Source organism: Cyprinodon tularosa, unplaced genomic scaffold (assembly GCF_016077235.1).
Source record: "Cyprinodon tularosa strain WSP-4 unplaced genomic scaffold, ASM1607723v1 ctg333, whole genome shotgun sequence".
NCBI lineage: Eukaryota > Metazoa > Chordata > Actinopteri > Cyprinodontiformes > Cyprinodontidae > Cyprinodon > Cyprinodon tularosa.
In genome coordinates this window covers 1258719-1277085 of record NW_024039045.1, presented here as the reverse complement: position 1 = coordinate 1277085, position 18367 = coordinate 1258719, and the positions used below count along the sequence as shown (strand labels likewise).

At 40.3% G+C, this 18367-nt stretch overlaps 1 protein-coding gene across 1 annotated transcript; it reads right to left on the bottom strand.

Moving 5' to 3' along the window:
- Window positions 1–218: 218 nt before the first annotated feature.
- On the bottom strand, window positions 219–16370 carry mbd6 (methyl-CpG binding domain protein 6). Its single transcript, XM_038294028.1, has 13 exons — window positions 16180–16370; window positions 15083–15302; window positions 13500–13639; window positions 12339–12441; window positions 12032–12203; window positions 7531–9831; window positions 5424–6412; window positions 4950–5058; window positions 4690–4829; window positions 3098–3862; window positions 2896–2948; window positions 2696–2762; window positions 219–1886 (listed from the first exon to the last, which is right to left on the bottom strand). Exons 3-13 carry the CDS (start codon window positions 13610–13612, stop codon window positions 1788–1790), a joined length of 4911 nt encoding a protein of 1636 aa, XP_038149956.1. The 5' UTR covers window positions 13613–13639; window positions 15083–15302; window positions 16180–16370; the 3' UTR covers window positions 219–1787.
- Between the last annotated feature and the right edge of the window lie 1997 nt (window positions 16371–18367).

Here is an 18367-nt window from a genome sequence, read left to right as displayed (position 1 = left end):
CTACAGTCCACAATTTAATAGTCTTTTTTTTTTTAAACATAGGTATTGAAAGCAAAAGGGGTAGAATGAGAAAAATAATTACAATTCCAAGGAAATTCACAATTGTTTTCTCTGTTGTTTCTCTGACAATATAAAATCAAACACATTAACTGTACATATATACAAATGTCCAAGTATAGAAATTGCATAATCTGCTTTTCTTTTCGGTTTTCTTTCAATTTTTTTTTTAAATACAGATGGAGATGCCAAAACTCCTGGGGCAGGGCAGTGAGTGGCGGAGAGAGCTGAGAGACTGATATGAGGAAACAAAGGGAGGAGAGATGTATCACTCCATGTCCACAGTACGCACACAGACAGTTATACAGACGTACACCATCACGCTGTCTTGATATCCTTGCAAACCACTTCACCAATTATAAAGGACATACAGTACTTTCCTGAACCACAAAGTTTGTGCAAATAATTCAATCTGTAGTAAGTAGACGGGAGTTTTTCTTCTTTAAAATGCTCTCTATCATATTATAGCTACATGTAATTCATCATAGAGGGTCAAATAATAAGTGAAATGTGATTAGAAACCCTGGCTTAAAAATTTTTTTTTTAAAGGCCTATATCATGCTTTTTTTAAAGCCTGTCAATGTCACCTGTAATCAAATATATGATGAAATGATGCCCTTAGAACTGTGTTTGTAATGAAATGTAGTTTTCTTCTTCCAACACTGTCGTAAAAAACACTTCCAAGCTACTTTCGTGACGTCGCCGTATTATGGCACTTCTGGAGACTGATAGATGCCAAAGAACAGATTTTAGGATTTAAAAATTACCTAAAAAAAAAAAAAGGTTGCATCCCTGTTGCTAAAAGAGCCACTTGGTCTTAACTTTAAGCCGGAATCTTCACGCTTTGCCTCACTGATCAGAGAAAACGGGTGTTTTTTGTGCATGATTTTGATGAAGGAAAAGCATTAAAAAACAAAGTTAAAGGCTAAAAAGAAGTCAATTTTGCATGATATAGGCCCATTAAAAAGGAAAGCAATCCTTGAAGGTAATAAACGGTTATAATGAACAGCCATATTGGTTTTTTTTTAGGTGATTGTTGTAAACAGCCAATGAAACCAGTACCAAACCATTTCCTTAGCAAAGTCCAATCTGAGGTCAACAAAATTCATGAATTCCTTTCTCACAGTTTTTCTGTGCTTTCTTAAACCCTAAAAATTGACTTTCAAATACGCCCACCGTCTTCAAAATACAACAGCTATGAGAGACGGGTTTTTTCTATACTGATACCGAAACAATTTTGACAAACACGATTGGGGCTCAGCAACAGCTCACACTCAAACACGCAAAAAGACACCAATCCACACACACACACACACCCACACACACAAACGCTGAGGAGACACACTTTCAACACAGAACATCGTTCAAGTAGACGAGCTTTATCCTGACTCATAGTAACACACCGATGAGAAGAAAACAGTACTCCTCTTTCAACCTAGTTAAAAGGTCTCTGATCAAAAAGTCTAGACGTTGTTTTATGACTTAAAGAGAAAATCTAGTGAAAAAACTATCCATGAAAATCTCCCCACCCCCCCAAACCCCACGGTTTAAAAATAAATTCATCTGACTATATCTTTCTCCTATGTGTTATTTTAAATAGTGGTTGCCGTATTCATGACCTGACAACAGCATCTGATTAGTGCAGTTGGTTTTTCCATTAAAAGGTCTTAGCAGTAGTGACGACAGCAGAGAGGTGAAGTGGACTCGTAGGGAGGTGTCTGCCCGACTGCTTACTGCTGAACAGATTCTTCCACTAATCGCTGCCTCTGAGATCTGGTACCTCGCCTCCGTCTACCACGCACAGACCTGTCCGGCTTCAGGAGTTCTGCCTGTAGTGGGGGAAAAAAAAAAGGTCAAATAAAGATGGAACTCACTGTTTTCACTCCTTTATCCAGGTTTAAAGCCCATCCTTTATGGGAAACTCATGATTTTGTTAAACTCAGTTGTCCAAAGTTCTCAGTCTGTCACTTTTTTCTTAGGAAAGGAATACATGAAGGAAGGTAGGACATGAGGAAGGAAAGATAGGAGAGAAATATGTGAGGAAGGAAAACAAACAGCAGGCAGATGACAAATGGAAAGAAGGATTAAAGTGAGGGAAAGATGAATGAGGACAAGGAAGAACGATATTTGACAGTGGGACAGGGACTAAAAGTCAAAAGACTATCCTGGAAAACCTCTCCAGACCTGCAAAATATTAAAATCACCATCTGTGTTTGTTCAGACAGCATATGAACTGTGTTCATTCATGCACAAGAAAGTTTCTGAACAACAGACTTTTTCTAGCCTTTAAACGTCTCATAGCAAAGCTCACTGTAATGAGTGCAAACTTAGATCTTAGAATAAGACACTGAGAACCCCAATAAGTCCCTAGCTGGTTTAAATACTTTATTAAAATTAATAACTTTGATAAGATATGAACTGTATGAGCAGGAACAGCTGCGTTCGAACAGCTCAGGATTACCAAACAAAAACTTGTATTTCCTATAGTTTTTTTCTCTAATTGCTGCAGTCTGTGACTGCATATAATGAGCAGATTTTCCTTTAATCTAAAACCTTTAAATAAGACTGACTGGAAGGAATCTTATTTATCACAATCAAAAAAACAACATGGGAACAGATAAAAGGGCAGCTGTCTTACTGTAGCCTTGGTTTCCTCTAGTGCTGTCGCATCCATGTCTCTGAAATCCTCTAGAACGTTCTGAAGCCTGATAAAGAGAAAAAATACAAGAGCGATCAGTAATCCAGCTTTCTGCTCAATCAGCCTCAAGCATTAGAATGTGTTTACACTGAATAAATGAGCAGTACAGCGATTCCAGAGAATATCATGGATGAACTTACGTTTGTTTTCTTTTTCTTCCTCTTCTGGCTCCACCCGCCGCCCCTGCTTGACCCTTGAGATTTAGAAGCAGAGATAAGATTACAGGAACATTTTAATGAATGTCTGTGTTAATGGCTATTCTAATTCATTCCAGATTTTCTTAAATCCGAGCAACAATGGACTCAAACTGTAGAGCCACAGAAAGTGATTCAGAACGCCTACCATGCCCTGTCCAGTGAGCAGGAGTGGATCCGCCGTCTCCTCATTGGGTCTCTCGCTGCATCCGTCTCTGGGACTGAGGTATCCCACATGGGGGGGTTGTCCCTGCTTATCCACGCCTGTCTCCACAAAAGGACAAACAGCGACTGCAGCACCAGTACAGTCTGTTTTAGCTTCCTCCAAGTAATTAGGTGGCAAAGGGGGATCCAGGTGGGTAGGTCCCTCTATGACGGGCTTTCTCTGGAGGGGAGATGTAGGCTCATCATCGGTGGGTTTAGGTGTCCCCTGGGCCGGAGAATGAGCTGTAGCTTCTAGACTGAGTCGTGATAAGTCTGGGTTGCGAAGTGAACAAGCTCGCCGTGGGCTTAGAGAGACGGGGGCACTTGCCTGGGGCAGAGTTGGGACGTTAGTGGATGAGCTGTGGTGCTCCAAAGGAAAAGAAACCGGTGGTAAGGCACAGAAGGGTGAGGTGGGGTCCGATGGCCCCAGCTGAGCCCCGTCTTCCTGCTCTTTAGCACTCACTTGAAGAAAAGAAGTGTAAATAGTGTCCATGAAAGAAGTGTAAGGGTCAATTACAGACCTGCTCTCGGACACCCTGTGCGCCGGTGGGGTGGGTTCTTGAGCAGAGGGTGGAGCCAGAGCTGAAACAGAACATGGGACTACTTCAGGGGTAATTTCACTGCCGGGTAAATCTTCCTGTGCTGTCGGTCTTTGGGTTTCCTGCAGAGAGCCAGGTTTCTCTCCATCCGAGGGTGGTGCGAGGTTCAGCTAGACGGAAAAGAAACAACATGGCTGACAGTCAAAGGCTGAGAAGGAATTATTTGGGATAAAAACACCAGATGGGTCAAAATTCAGCTTAATTGCACCGCAAAGATGACAAATAAAAATCTGAACTATTTCATCAGTAAAAATATTATGGACTGCTGCGTCATCCTGAGTACAACACACTTTATTGTGAAATCTCTTACTGAGTCAATAGGTATCAAATGGTCTAATATTTAGGTTTAGTAATGCACAGACAGGGCTATTTATGAGGAGGTCAAATTTTCTGTGCCACAGCAAGACATGTCTGCCAAAGATGGAGCGAGACATTTAATAGGCAGCAGGAAGGCTGTTCTGATTGATCCTTTCCAGCCTTTAGTCTGTCTGCAATGGAAAAATGGATTCGGAAATGATTGCAGCCTCTTTGATTCTAATAATTTAGAAAATGACCTGCGTTCTCCAGGAAAAAAAAAAAAAACTGAGCTGATGTAAGACTGAAATAAAAATGGAAAATACTTTCCTTCTTAAACTCAGAGGCTACATCCTCTTTTTTATTTTCAGATATTACTGATACCAGATATAAATAAACTGCCTAATTTATTGAACCTTTTCTATCAATTAACTTTATTTAAATTATGGGTGAAATCAAGCTATATCACTCAATTCTTTATTTCTTGCAATTCTGTGTGACTTTTTTATTGCCTATTCTGGGCTTAATGCTTTCCTCTAAAGCCAGTTGTTTCAATGACATGCAGTAACCCAAGAAGGCTCAGGTTGACTAATTAAAAACACCTAATCTCTGAAGTCTAATAATCAGCATCCTAATAACCTACCTGGATGTTATTGAGTAAGTTGATTCCTCCATCAGGGCTCTGCAGCAAACCCAAAGCAGAAGCTTGAACAGGGGACAGAAAAATGGAACCAGCTCCGATGCCGACCATGTTCTGCAGCCCAGCGATGGCAGGAACGTCTCCTAAAAGGAAAACAGTCAAAAAAGGCACTGATTTTTTCAGATAGAAAAACAAAAAAAAACACTACAACTAAGGAACAAAAAAATTAATAAGAAAAGTTTTAGGGTTAGACCCCAACTCACCTAACATAGAGGGGTTAAGCAAAGTGGGAAGTAATTGTTGGAGGAGGGCGTTGTCTTTGCCTTGGAGGGACACAGGAATGAGGGTGTCAACAGCTGTATCGGTTGGTACCTGCGTAGCAAAGAATCACAGAGACCAGGGTACATGTTTAAAAGAGAAAACAAACAAAGTTTAGATTCATTAAAAAGACTGCATGATAAATCCAAGCAGCATCTGTTCTAATCGATTGCTGCGTTCTATTTTATGGATAATGATGGCTGAAACTAGTGGAACATATTTATATAATAAGAAATAACTTTATGATTTACTAATAAACCTGGAATCCTATGGGGGAAAGAAAGGGATGCTAACCCTTTTAAGATTTTGAGCAAACACTGGGATAACAACAGAGCAGTTAATTGAATGAAATCACATGGTCGTGAAAGGCAATAGGGATGAGTTCAAAGGAAAAAAGCTAACAGAAGGTAGGAGCCTACCTGAGGTTGGGGATGTTGGGTTTGCTGTGCGGGAGCTAACTGGCTATTGGGAGGAGAGTGGAGCTCAGCAGGACTCAGGGCAGCTGTGAGTAGAGCAGGGCTGAGGGGCAGGAAGGCTGCAGGGGGAGGAGGAAGAGTGGCAGGAAGGAGTAGAGACTGCAGAGCTTGGATAGGGTTCTCTGCTCCAGCAGTAATAGGAAGAAGGCTGTGGGATATGTCTAAGAGACCAGAGCCTGTGAGAGAGGTTGGATCAAGGAGGGCGGAGGTCTTATCCAGGTTGAGGCCCTCCAAAGTGGCCGGGATCTGTTGCGATTGCTGAATAGGAACTTCTAAGCTGATCTGGTTCAGATGACCCAGCACAGACAGAGGTAACAAAGAGGCTGGCTGCTGCCCGACTAAAACAGAAGCCATGAGCAGGGCCTGTAGACTTGTTCTTTCTGTTAAATCAGGTTCCTGTCCTGCAGATGGTGCAGAGGCAGCAAGTGGGTTCAGGAGGCCCAAAAGATTCAGTGGCAGCTCCCCTTGTCCTCCGCTCAACAAAGGCCACAACGGAAACAAAGGATTGTTGTTAACCTGCTGCTGCTTCTGTTGTTGGTCTTGGTTCTGTTGCTGTGTGTCTTGCACCAGTAAATGCGGCTGCTCCGATTGGTGCTGCTCTGGTGGCTGAGGTGTAACCGAGGCAGGGGGTAACTGTGCATGCTGCCCTCCCAACCAAAGCCCCCCTAGGGGCAACGAAGCCAGGACTGTGGAATCCAGAAGGGCTGGTAGGCCTCCTGTAGATGATAGCAGCTGAAGCAGTTGCTCCTGGTTCATGAACGGAAAGGCTTCGGCCAATGCTAAGGGCGCTGATGCATCTGACACATTTGGAGAGCTGGCCCGACTGTTATCCTCTTCTTGGTTTGCAGAGGCAGTGAATGTGGGACTAGTGGAGGCTGGAGGGGATGTCATCGAAGACGTCTTTGGGTCCAAATGTTCAGCCTCCTCTTGAACTGTGGAAACAATAAACTTTTATTTAGATTGAGTTCAAAAACAGAAAAAGAATTTTAAAGGCATATAAGAAAGAACAATAAATGTCCAAAGAACTGGCAGCTCTGACACAAAAGCCAACATTCAACTTAAAAAGCACAGATTCACCAGGATATGATAGGAAGCAAAGATCCAAAGAATCAAAAAAAACAAAACACAGAGTTTAACATTTACATTTCAGATATGTTGCCAACTACTGAACATGGCATCATTGGCTGCATATTCAAAGCTACTAGTCATAAAATTCATTGTATTTGAGGGAGATTTAATGTGACAAACAAACACAAAGTAGCAACAGAGCAATTAACTGCCTTATAAATAAAGTGTGTGAATACTTCAGATGGTCAAGGATGATCAAGGGACACTATGCCGACAAATTGGCAAGAGAGCAACAAACTGCAAACTCATCAGGATATTGCCGAATACCTGAACTGACAGGCCAGGTAAGGAGAGCACTTTCCTTTCTTTATAATAGAAAACATCCTCAGCCTCTCTGAGCTTTAGCATGTCACCATATCAGGAGCAGTTTAAAGTCCTTCTAAATATATATTAACACAATGTAATGCTATAAAACTTGCATCCAGACAGTCCTTCCTAACTGTGATATCAAGCAGACTGATCCTGCCACAGTTTGTTTAACTGTACAGTGTGTGGGTCGAATCCTTAATGACAATTCTGGAAAATAAAAAACTGTCAGAAGCTGCAAAACACTTCAGTCTGAGCAGGATTTCATCTTGAAGGACAATCCTACGTTTTGTTGATTATTTTTAAAACATAAATCACTGATTTAGAACAATTACAGTCAAAATCTATGTTGTTTTTTTAATGATATAGGGCGAGATTCTCCTTAGTGTGAACTATTTTACAAAGAATAGACAAACATGTCCGCCTCTGGATGCAAAAACTGTTTAACCATTCCACAGCTATGCACTACTTTGTTTTGGATTCATCTCACACAAGCGGTAAAAAATACACTGAATTTTGTCGTTCTAACATGACGAAAATGTGAAAGCCTAATAGGTTTTAATCTTTTAGCAAAGGAGACTAAATCGATAACACAATGGAAGAAAATCAGTTGTACCTGCTGTAGGATTTTCTGGGGTAGAAACGTCAGCAACAGTGGCATAGCTGGAGGAATCTGCCTCCTCCTGGGTCATGGTGGAGGGCGCAGAGAAAAGAGCCAGGACATGGTTACTAAGATCCAGAGGCTTTGGAGAAGACGGTGCTCCTGTGGAAGCATTGGCTTCAGTATGACTCAGCCCCACTGATGTTGGGGAAACAGAGTCTGTTGTGGGAACGTGATTATCAGATGGCTGATCCATGTCTACCACAGAGGAAGATGTCCGGTGGTGTGGGTCACAGTTGTTCTGCACAACTTCATTTAACTTACAAGGAGAGCCTCTTTGCAGTGGATTTGATGTTGTAGATTGCGGAGGAGACTGAGACTGTAATGTCACAGAAGAGGAGGTTGGTGGGGAAGAAAGTGGCTGCTGCAGCAGTGGTAGGGGATTAGTGTTATCCGTTTGGCATAAGGGTCGATTCTGCAGGTGCCTGACATTAGAATTAGCAGGTGGAGAGGATTGGGACTGCCTCAGGATCTGTTCATTAGTGTGTCCACCTCCTTCGCTCGTTCTAGACTGAGCTGAGGCCGAGTTTGATGCGGCAGCCTGTGCGTTCTGCACACTAAGCAGGTGTAACAGAGCGGACAGGGGCTGGGTCGGGGGATCCAAGCCAAGAGATGTAGGCGTCAGGGCTGTAGTGAAATTCAGAGCTTCGTTCGGCCGAGGAGGCCTGGAAAGATGTCCTGTAGGAGGAAGGAGTCTGGGCATCTGCCCGGGGAGGCTTAGATGATGGTTTTCCAACATGACAGTACTCCGATTCTGCACAGCTGAGGTAGAGTAGGAGAGAGGGGTGGAAGGGAAGGATGTGGAAGATGAGGAAAGGTTGATAACTGTAGTAGACACAGCCTCATCAGATGTAGTCTTTCGAACCCCATTGGCCAGCGGCTGCGTGTCTCTCAGCATACAGATGACCGTGGGAGATCGCCGCTGTCTCTTCCTGTGCGAGGCGTTGCGTTCGGCTGCTGGAGGCGAGGAGGACACCGGGGACTGGGCCAGAGTTTGGGATGGGGAAAAGAGTACAGCAGGAGCTGCTGCAAGGGAGGGATGAGGAAGCCTAGCAGAAGCAATGGAGGGGGGAGTGGTGCTGTTATGTAAAGTGCTGTTTGTTACCTTTTGTTGCTGTTGTGCCTCTTTCAAAACATCCAGAGAGGAGTGCAAGTTCCCTGGACTGCTGGACACGTGTGAGCCCTGGGTTATCTGTTTAGCCAGCTGAGCCTTGGCTGCTGCAGAGAGCAGGCTACTGGCAGGGAAGGGAACTGGGTGCGGCAGCTTGCCCTGATGGCTATAGTGGTGGTTCATCAGTTGCCCCAGAGGCATGTTAGAGGCTCCTGACTGATTCGAGCCAAAAGCTTTTGGTCCTGCACTGTCGGCTGGAGTCACGGTGCTCTTAGAGGGCTTTGAGGAGACAGCATGAGGGTGACTACTGCTTTGGTTGGTCAGTAATGAAGGATTAGCAAGGTTCAGGATGTGGTGGTTATTAGTGCTGCTGTTGCCTGAGTTCTTTAACTGCTCCAAGATATCTTCCAGCTTGCATTTGGGGAAGTGGGGGCTGGGAAGAGGGGAGCCGCCAGGGACTGGAGAGTGCGGAGAGGAAGAGGCAGACTTCCTTCTGTGAGGCAAGTTATTTCCCATCAGTCCTCCTGCTTCTGCGGTGCCTCCTCCATGCTCAGACACAGAAGAGGGAGAGGCTGATGGGTGGCGGGACCGCTGGTGAGAAGACATACCCATGGTATGGACAGAAGGGGAGAAGGAGTTAGATGGAGAAAGGGGAGTTAAGGGGAAATGAGTATGAGTCTGTGCCCCTCTCACTCCTCCTAGGGCCATTGGGGAAGAGGGAGGGGGCGAAGACAGGGGTCCTAACCAAGGAGAGCCAGGGGTCTCAGGGGTTTTGGGTGTTGTTTGACCTTGACTGGGGTTTTGAGGCGTTGGGGTGTGGGGTGACCTCTGGGCAGGGCTGTGAGGTGGAAACGAAGAGCTAGAGGAGGCAATGGAGGATGCTGACACAGGAGGATGATGATGATGTCTCTTATAAGCATCCAGCGGATGGTGACAATTGGTGCTAGTATTAAGCACAGAGGAGGAACCATTATATGGATAGATAAACTGATGGGAGGATTTAGGGCTGGGGCACGGGTTCGGGTGAATGTTGCTGTGTCCCCGAGCTGGTACTGGACTGTGTTTTGAATAAAAAAGTCCACGGTCATCTTCTTTACGCTCTGAATGTTCCTTTTTTGGATCTTTGCTTTCCCCTCGAGGTACATCTGAAAATTGGAACACACACACACACACACACAAAAAAAGTTAAGAGTTTAAGTCAAACATAAAACGGTAGAAAAACATTAAAAAAGCTGCCTTGCTTGGCTCTTCAAGCACAGCCTCATTTCTGGAAGGAAAGGATAATTCAGGCAGTGAAATACCAAGAGTCTCTCATTTCTAAACAAAGCAGCTCCAAGGCCAGGATCTATTGTTTGGTTTCCAGAGAAGGTATGTATAATCAAAAGGGCCACAGTGTTGGAAAACTCATAATTTCCTGACATCATGGCTGAGATTTAATTAAAAATGAGGGGGAAGTTTTAAAACTCCTATTCCTTAAACATTCCCACAGTTGGTCCACTTACAAACTTATTTTGACAATTTTTAGCGCTTTCATTTAATAAACGTTGCATAATAGATCCCTGTTCTTCTTCTTGCTACACATAATTATCTGACAGAATAAAATTTACTTTTTTTGTAAAGACAAATCTGTCCCTAGAGATTGAAAACCAGCATCTTTTTTTTCAATTACAGCTCCAGGCCTTTAAGGCAAATCTCTACCAGGTTCGTTTATCTGAAGGCTAAACTTTTATTGAGTTTTTCTTTGCAAAATAGTTCAGACTATGTCGCATTAGACCAAGAGCTAATGTGAAAGTGCACCGTTTAAATCTTGTCACTGGTAATGCCCCGGTCACACCTTGACGATATAGCCAGCGTATCCCTGATGTACGAAAAAAGTGGCAAAAACGCTGGCGTATGTTGGATAAGTTACAGGTTATGCTGTCACACGTCGACTTATGGCAAGTACCTCAAGAAATTATGAGCATGCTCGAAACTTCTTGACATATGCCAGCTTATGCTCATACATGGGCCATAAATTACCAGTAAGTTATGTCATCGTTGACATACGTTAAGTGTTACTTACTCATAAGTCATGGTGTCTAGCTTATCCAAAAACCTATGAGTAACTTGTGCATAACTTATGCGGAACCTATCCAACACATACCAAGGTATTTGACGTGTTCCAGACATCCGCTGAACGTGTTTCTAACATACAGCTTCCATTTAATGCTGTATTGGCCGCATTTTGGTATAAAAAGGGGTTCACAGGAGGAAACTGTAAGTACTCCTCCAGACTTTATCCCCATCATAGGGTGAGCAAGAAGATGAGTGTGATGGATCCTCCCTGCGACCAACAAACTTCCTAGCAGACATGACGCTGAATCTGCTGCAACTGCAAACCTTCTTTTTTATTTATTTATTCTTTTTTTTCTGTGGGCAGTAAACAGCAGCTTAACACCGCAATCAAATTAATCTTTATATGCAGGCCAGGCACCTTCGGGGGCATTGCTGCCCCCCTCATGACACTGGCTTGTGACATTTCATGGGCATTACGCTGCCTTCCATTATGCATAAGTTAGGCTGTTGTCGGACATAAGTTCTGGACTTGTTATGAATATGTCAGGTAAACGTCCAAACTTGAAAAAAATACATAGATAGTTCAGCATCTGCCAGCGTTTTAGAAGATTCTGGGACATCAGATAGATGCTGGCTAAATCTTTAAGGTGTGACAAGGGTTGGATTTGGGTCTCAAACTTGACCAAGTAACTCTCAATATGAAAATGCAGAGATCTTCACTGTTTCTGAGCCTATCTGTTTGGATGTTTGTAGATGTTTTCATGAGGTGAAGGTGAAGCTCTGCCTATCTCAAATTCTTCACAAAGTCATTAACAACCATTTCTGCAGGAGTGCACAGTATTTAGCTCCTTCCATCATCCGTCAGTTCTGTCTTTAATTTGGCATACCCTCAGCAGGATGCTGCCACCACCATGCTTCACTACAGGAATGATACCTTTATTAAGAAATGCAACATATGATTAGGAGTCATAAAAAAATTATTGCTGTCCCTTCAGTTTTATAATTTTCTTCCTGTATCTTGCATTCCATCACATTATGGTTGCATTTATGTGAAGAATGAAATACACGTTTGTAGTCTAATGACCATCCCCCTGTGAATATTGTGTATTTGTTTTTCTGATTTTCAGCTCAACAGTAGCTGAATTAAGATGCAATATGTTCTCTAGAAATATATTTAATGCTTAGACTGCCAGTAATGGAAGAAATTACCCTGGAGGGACAGTTCTTTCTCTCTACTTTTTAAAAGAAAAGGTGCAGAATTCTAGTTGTCCCTGAGGTGATGAACGTTACCTGGATGATGAAAGTTGGTAAACGGAAGCTGTGAGGCCTGCATATTCCGACAAAGAGCCGCCATCGCCACCACTTTCCGGCGGTGATTGCACAATTTGGTCATGTCCTGCTCTGCTTTACATGACGGCTGACTGTTCTGTTCCACCTTCACACCAACACTGAAGTTGAAAACCTGTATGGTGCAGATTGAGAAAGAGGATTAAACAGAGCTTTAAGGGAAAACCATTCATAAAGGGCAATGTTTCAGGTATTTCTGCTCATTCACATAGTCAATAAAACAACAAACAAACTTAAATCATAATTTTACCTTATGAATGATGAGTGGGCACTCCAGACCACATTTGCAGGTACCATCAGTCAGCAGGTAGGTCTTGACCTCATCCAGTGTGGACAGGGTTGTTCCACTGGGACTACAGTGAGGATGGTAATAGATATTAATAACAAATTTACTTACTTGTTTTCCTTATTGCAGTTTCAGATCAAAACAATAAAAAATGTTGTGGGAATGAAAGGCCTACTTAGCCAAATGCTTATCCTCCAAATTCTACAAAGAACAAAACACATTCAGGGAAGGATACCCATCACTGGAAAAAAAAATGATTCAAGGTTTATTCACCAATTTACTATGCAGTGAGACTTATTTATTTTTACCTCTATTAAAACAAAAATATGATTAACTTTATTAGACTATAAAAATGCTGGTGGAGGTGTCAGCGGAGAGGGAAGTCTGGGAGTCTCTGCTTAGTCTGCTGCCCCCACGATCCGGGTCCGGATAAAGCGGGAGACGACGAGTACGAGTACGAGAACAATAAAAATGCTCTTTTCATTAACTTATGTTAGATTTTTTTTTTTTAGATATTTAACAACAAGCATTTCAACTTGCTGTTTTCATTTAAATATTATGCAATTGAATTGGTAAAATAACATATACTGCACAAGGGCCACAAAAATGAACATTTATACAGGAAAAACAAGCCCAAATAAAAACATTAATTTAATGAAACATAAATTAAAGCACAACAATTAAGAACAAATATTAAACAGATTTTCTACACACCGGATCCTATTTTGTTTTGTTTAAGGTGAAATAAATGCAGGACTTCCAAAGTCAATGAATACCTGTAGCTAATAATCAAAATAATAAGACACATTGGAGCATCTTCATGTGTACAGGAACATAATGAAAAAGCAGCATTAAAGTTAGAAATGTGCATTTAAAGAAACTGTAGGGAAAAAATAGAAATATTTATACATAGGGTTTTTTTATGGCTTTAAACATTCAAACTCCACCTTCTAGCAATAAAAGAAACAAAGGAAAACCATAATAATAATAATTTGCATTAAATAAAATTTGTTGTAAGAAACACTTTAGCTTTCATATCATACAGATTACCAAAGAGGTTATTTTGTCGTCTTATATAAAAACTTGAACTTAACATTCTACATGTTTGTAAAAGCACCAACACACCTGACGTAGGTCACCTGCCCTGCCTCCACTCTCCGGAGCCAGCCAATGGGGACATGCACAGCAGCAGTGTGGACCGCATCCTTGTCTCCGCTGACGGTCTCACTGCCTCCCATTATTTTGTTGCTGCGCCCTGCCAGCACCTTTATAGAAACAAAGCGATAATGGACCGTTTTAGAAGAATGTTAGCTAAACTGGTTAAAGAAAGCCGAGTTTAAAACACTGATTTATGTTTTTGAATTATTTGCAAGATCTTTACTCAATAGGATTTTACTCCAGGTCAAAACAGACTTTATTGCAACAGATAAGCAATTTCTTGACAAACAAAATCATGCTGTATGACATTTTGTATTGACCGTCAGATGGACATTCCCACCTAATTTGACATCCTGAAACTTTATTATATGTTATATTACAATTAATAACTGCCAATAGGAATTTCCATTAAGCTATTCTGGTTTATCTGGATCTTAATATCTCACGTTTCATTTAAATCAAATGGTTATCAAAGCCAAATTAAATGGAAAGGGTGTATTATAGAAAAATGTCAGAATATGACTATGATTTATACATACAAGCATGATTAGAGAATATCTAAGAGTGCTTTAATTATTTATGCAAATGCTTAACAGTAAATACAAATAAACTGGTGCTTAATGATGTTAGCATGTCATGTATTAAATTGTTTGTTTACAGATTACAAAAAAAGGTGCAGTTTGGGAAATTGTCCCTGAGCTACATAATCTGTTGAAAAAACAACTAGAGAGATAAATTACCTCTTTGATAAAAACGAACAGAAAAAACATAGAATTTTGTCTGAAATGTAGGTAGGCATATGTTGATAAGTATTAAGGTAAACCAAGGTTTTAAACTGTAGTGTTTCAATGCCACAAGTATTTTAGATTGGCAAGATTTTGACATAGTACGCTATGAATCTGCCACTGCACTCATAGTTTGATAAACAAAATGTTTACATTTAAGAGTAAATACAGCTTGTACCACGATGGTCTATCTCAGCAAAAGTTGTACTATACATCTCTATCCTCATAATAAGTTTATACAACCTTCGTTTGGTTATTTCAAATTTAAACATTTTCAGACTTATTTATGTACACTGTATGCATGCATGTCTTTGCTTACAGCAATTCTGATTCTTCTGGATAAATGTAGCCTGTTTCTTCCATATCTTAGCTTCAAAACAATTTGCCAAAAAATAAATGTTACAGAAGATCAGAGCTCTCATTTTAAGTTCAATGCATTCCATTTCATGACAATCATAAATACAAACAGCAACAAATTTAAAGTCGTTAATCTTGTATTATTTTAAGATACTTTAAAAGATTTTGAGTTCAATCCCCCAATTAAAAATAAACAAATAGTTACAACCTTCAACACATCTTTCCTTGTTTAGATTCCCATGTAAAATCTGCTTGAAAATAATCAAAACAAGGTAAAGTAGACTGTATTTAGTATGTAGTGGGTGTGGCTACAGTGAAAATGATAGATTTCACATAAACAAAAGGCAACCCTCACTTAAAACTAGTTAAAACACTAAAGAAAGAACAGAATAATAAGATGCAGAATACCTTGTCATCTTTGGGAAGCCAAGATCTATTTTGGCTATGGTATCTGTTGTCCGAGGTACATTCTGGTGGGCGAGAAGCACTCACACTGCCCGCAAAACCTGACTTGTCCAAAACAACTGGAATTTCCACCACTGTGAGGCTGATCCTTAACTTTAAGGACGTTTCCAACAGAGCAATCTGTATATCTCACATCAGAGTAGGGTCTTCAATGAGGAAGAGGCTGCAAAGAAAGGTGGAGGTGGATTATGTAATCTGCCAAGGGGAGGGGGTTAAAGTAAACAATTCAATAATTCTTCCCTCATCCAGTCAAGACTGATAAATTATTATATCCGATTCTGTGAACTAGTACAACTTTAAAGCGAGCTGGGGTTACTTTAAAATAAGAGGGCGTGTTTGGCTAGGCCCCAAGTTTATTCAGTGGTTACCTACAGGGTTAACAGACGCCTTACAAACAGCAAACACAGAAGATAAAAGAATATTCAGAATGACGCCTAAAGTGGCCCTAAAATTCGTAATAAATACAAATACATTGGTAATACTGCAGTAAATACACAGTAGCTAGCGTGTATGCTAACGGCTAAGCTAGCGGGCTAAATCCACTTCTGATGTCGTGACAGCTGTCAGGAGCACAAAAACACTCCCGATGCAAAACTCCTGCGTCTTAGCGACGGATACACGAACTGACCAGTTTACAAAACTGCTTCCCAAGCTAAGCTATTATCTGGACACTATGTTTATTATAATTACTCACAGACATATGTCCGCTAACGTCAATATTTGCTAAACAACATTTCTGCGCGTCAAGCTGTGTGTTGGCCAAGTTTGGAAGTCGCTCTTGTTGGGCTCAAATTAAGACTTAGCTAGGTAGCAACAGAACTGGTGAGATGATGTTTTGGAAATGATTAGTACTTTTTTATTAAGCATTGCAAATTGATGATTACATAATCTAAACGACGTATTGGCGCGATGAATCAGCTCTGTGGGTTTAGTCAGCCAGTTCGGCTTAAAAAAAAAACAAAGGGCAATAACGGTTCATTTTACTGCGCCTAACGCTCCCTGCTAAAGCTATCTGGAGCAGCTAACAGAGTGAAATTTACTTGTTTCTGGAGTGTCCCAGCAACACAGAGGGATGTCCCGCTCCCGCTCCACAGCTATACGATCCTCACTTTGGTATTTCTTTCTGCGAATTCTCGTTGCATTCAAATTTGTATCGACAACACATAGCGTCCCATGTAATCCCCAATTCACAGTTACCCACTGTTTTTTTTTTTTTTTTTTTTTTTTTTTTTTTTTTTTTACAAATTCCGAGCAAAAATAATGGAGTTTTCTTTTGCGCATGCGCATTAGGCGCCTCAGGAATATTATACCCAACATGCAACGGGACCTTTGTAGTGTTGCGATCGGTGATGGGGATTGGTTCTGTTTTGAGATCCGAATCATTTAGTACAGTTCTTCAAAATTGAATCGACTCCCCTAAACGGCTCTTTTTGAAAGTTCACGAGTGAATCGGTTAAACAGTGTGAAAGTAAAATTCAATAAAATACCAAAAGCCACAAGGTAAACATTATACATACACACTTATTGTGTAATTCTATCCTTGTGGGGATTTTATTTCCTACTAATTTCTGTAGGTTTACCCCTAACCCCCACCCCCAATAACAGAACACAAACACATTCACATACACAGTCCCAATATCAAGACAATGGATAAATCCTTAATGTTAATTAAAGTATATTTGTGTGCGAAAGTTTTTTTTATTATTTTTTTGGTTATTAATTAGTTTAAAATACCTGAAATTATTTTGTCAAATTATGATAAGAAAGCAGCTAAGATGTGAGGTACCTTTTAATACGGTAATTAGACTTTTCTGGAGAAAGGTTCAGTGTAACGAGGTCCTAAGTGTTGGTAGAAGGGAGTTCTTTTTTAAAATCTCATATTAATGATGTTACTGGACAAGGATGGCCAATTCACAGCATATATTGTTTTTTATTTAGGGAATAAATATATCACATGGAGATTTGTTGATGTTTTGTTTGTTTTTAAGTCAAAATATTAATTTGAACTTCTTCCATGACCTTCTTCCAGATGTGCTGGGCATCACATAATTTAATCATAATGTTCTGTAACTTTCCTTTCCTGTTGTTTTCCTTGGTTAAAAAAGCCATACCATGCTCTCTGTTGTTTGGCCATTGACATCTGGATGTAATTAACACACCTTTTTCTTTAATATTGATTACAGTTGTACACAGCTCTACCCAAAGGAGTTAAGGTTTAAATAAATTGGGTTATATTTTTTCTTTTTTTTTTTTTGGACAATGCTGTGAAGAAATTAGAATTAAAAATAGCCTATGCAGTAAAATATAATTACAACAGACATATTCAGTGTTTTGATCTTAGTTACACCTAATACAGCAATGTGTTAAAGCTTAATTGTTGCTTTCAAATATCTTTGCAATTAGCATTTTCAGGTTGTGTCACCAAGGTCCAACTTGTTTTTTTTGGATTGGGAAACATTCACAGAGTAAACTGCATGAAAACGTGACAAAGCCATATTACTTTGTTGTTCATTAAGAATAGAGTCAGGACTGTTCCTCTTGATGACTGACACATTAATTGACATGAAAATCTGCTTTTGAAGGAATGAGATATCCATTTTGTGTGCTTTGGCAGATTATCAATTAGGTTTTGCTTTTTTCTTAAAAATGTAAAAAGTAAGGTAATAAATGTACCAAAGTGACTGAGACTAACTGTGTTTAATTTTCAGTTTGCATTAAGCAAAGTGTAAAACTAAAAAAAAATATATATATATATGTCAGGATAGGAACTTTGAGTTTGTATTTTTTATTTATGGATGATTGCTTCTTAAAAGGAGAATAAGGACAAAGGCGGTTTAGTCTTTTCAATGACCTTTTCAAAAGGAAGGTTTCACAATTTGTAACTAACTCTACAAAGAAACAGACCAGAAAGATGTGACTCCCTTAAAAGGGGCATTGAATCAGATCCCTACTCAGCATTTAGAAACTTAAATTAAAAGTGACAAATATTCAAGGCTGTAAAAAAGTATTAGGAAGTACATGTAACTTAGCCACAAAACCTAATAATAGTAATAAACACTTCAGTTTTAAATCGTTAACTTGCATGTGAGATAGATAGATAGATAGATAGATAGATAGATAGATAGATAGATAGATAGATAGATAGATAGATAGATAGATAGATAGATAGATAGATAGATAGATAGATAGATAGATAGATAGATAGATAGATAGATAGATAGATAGATA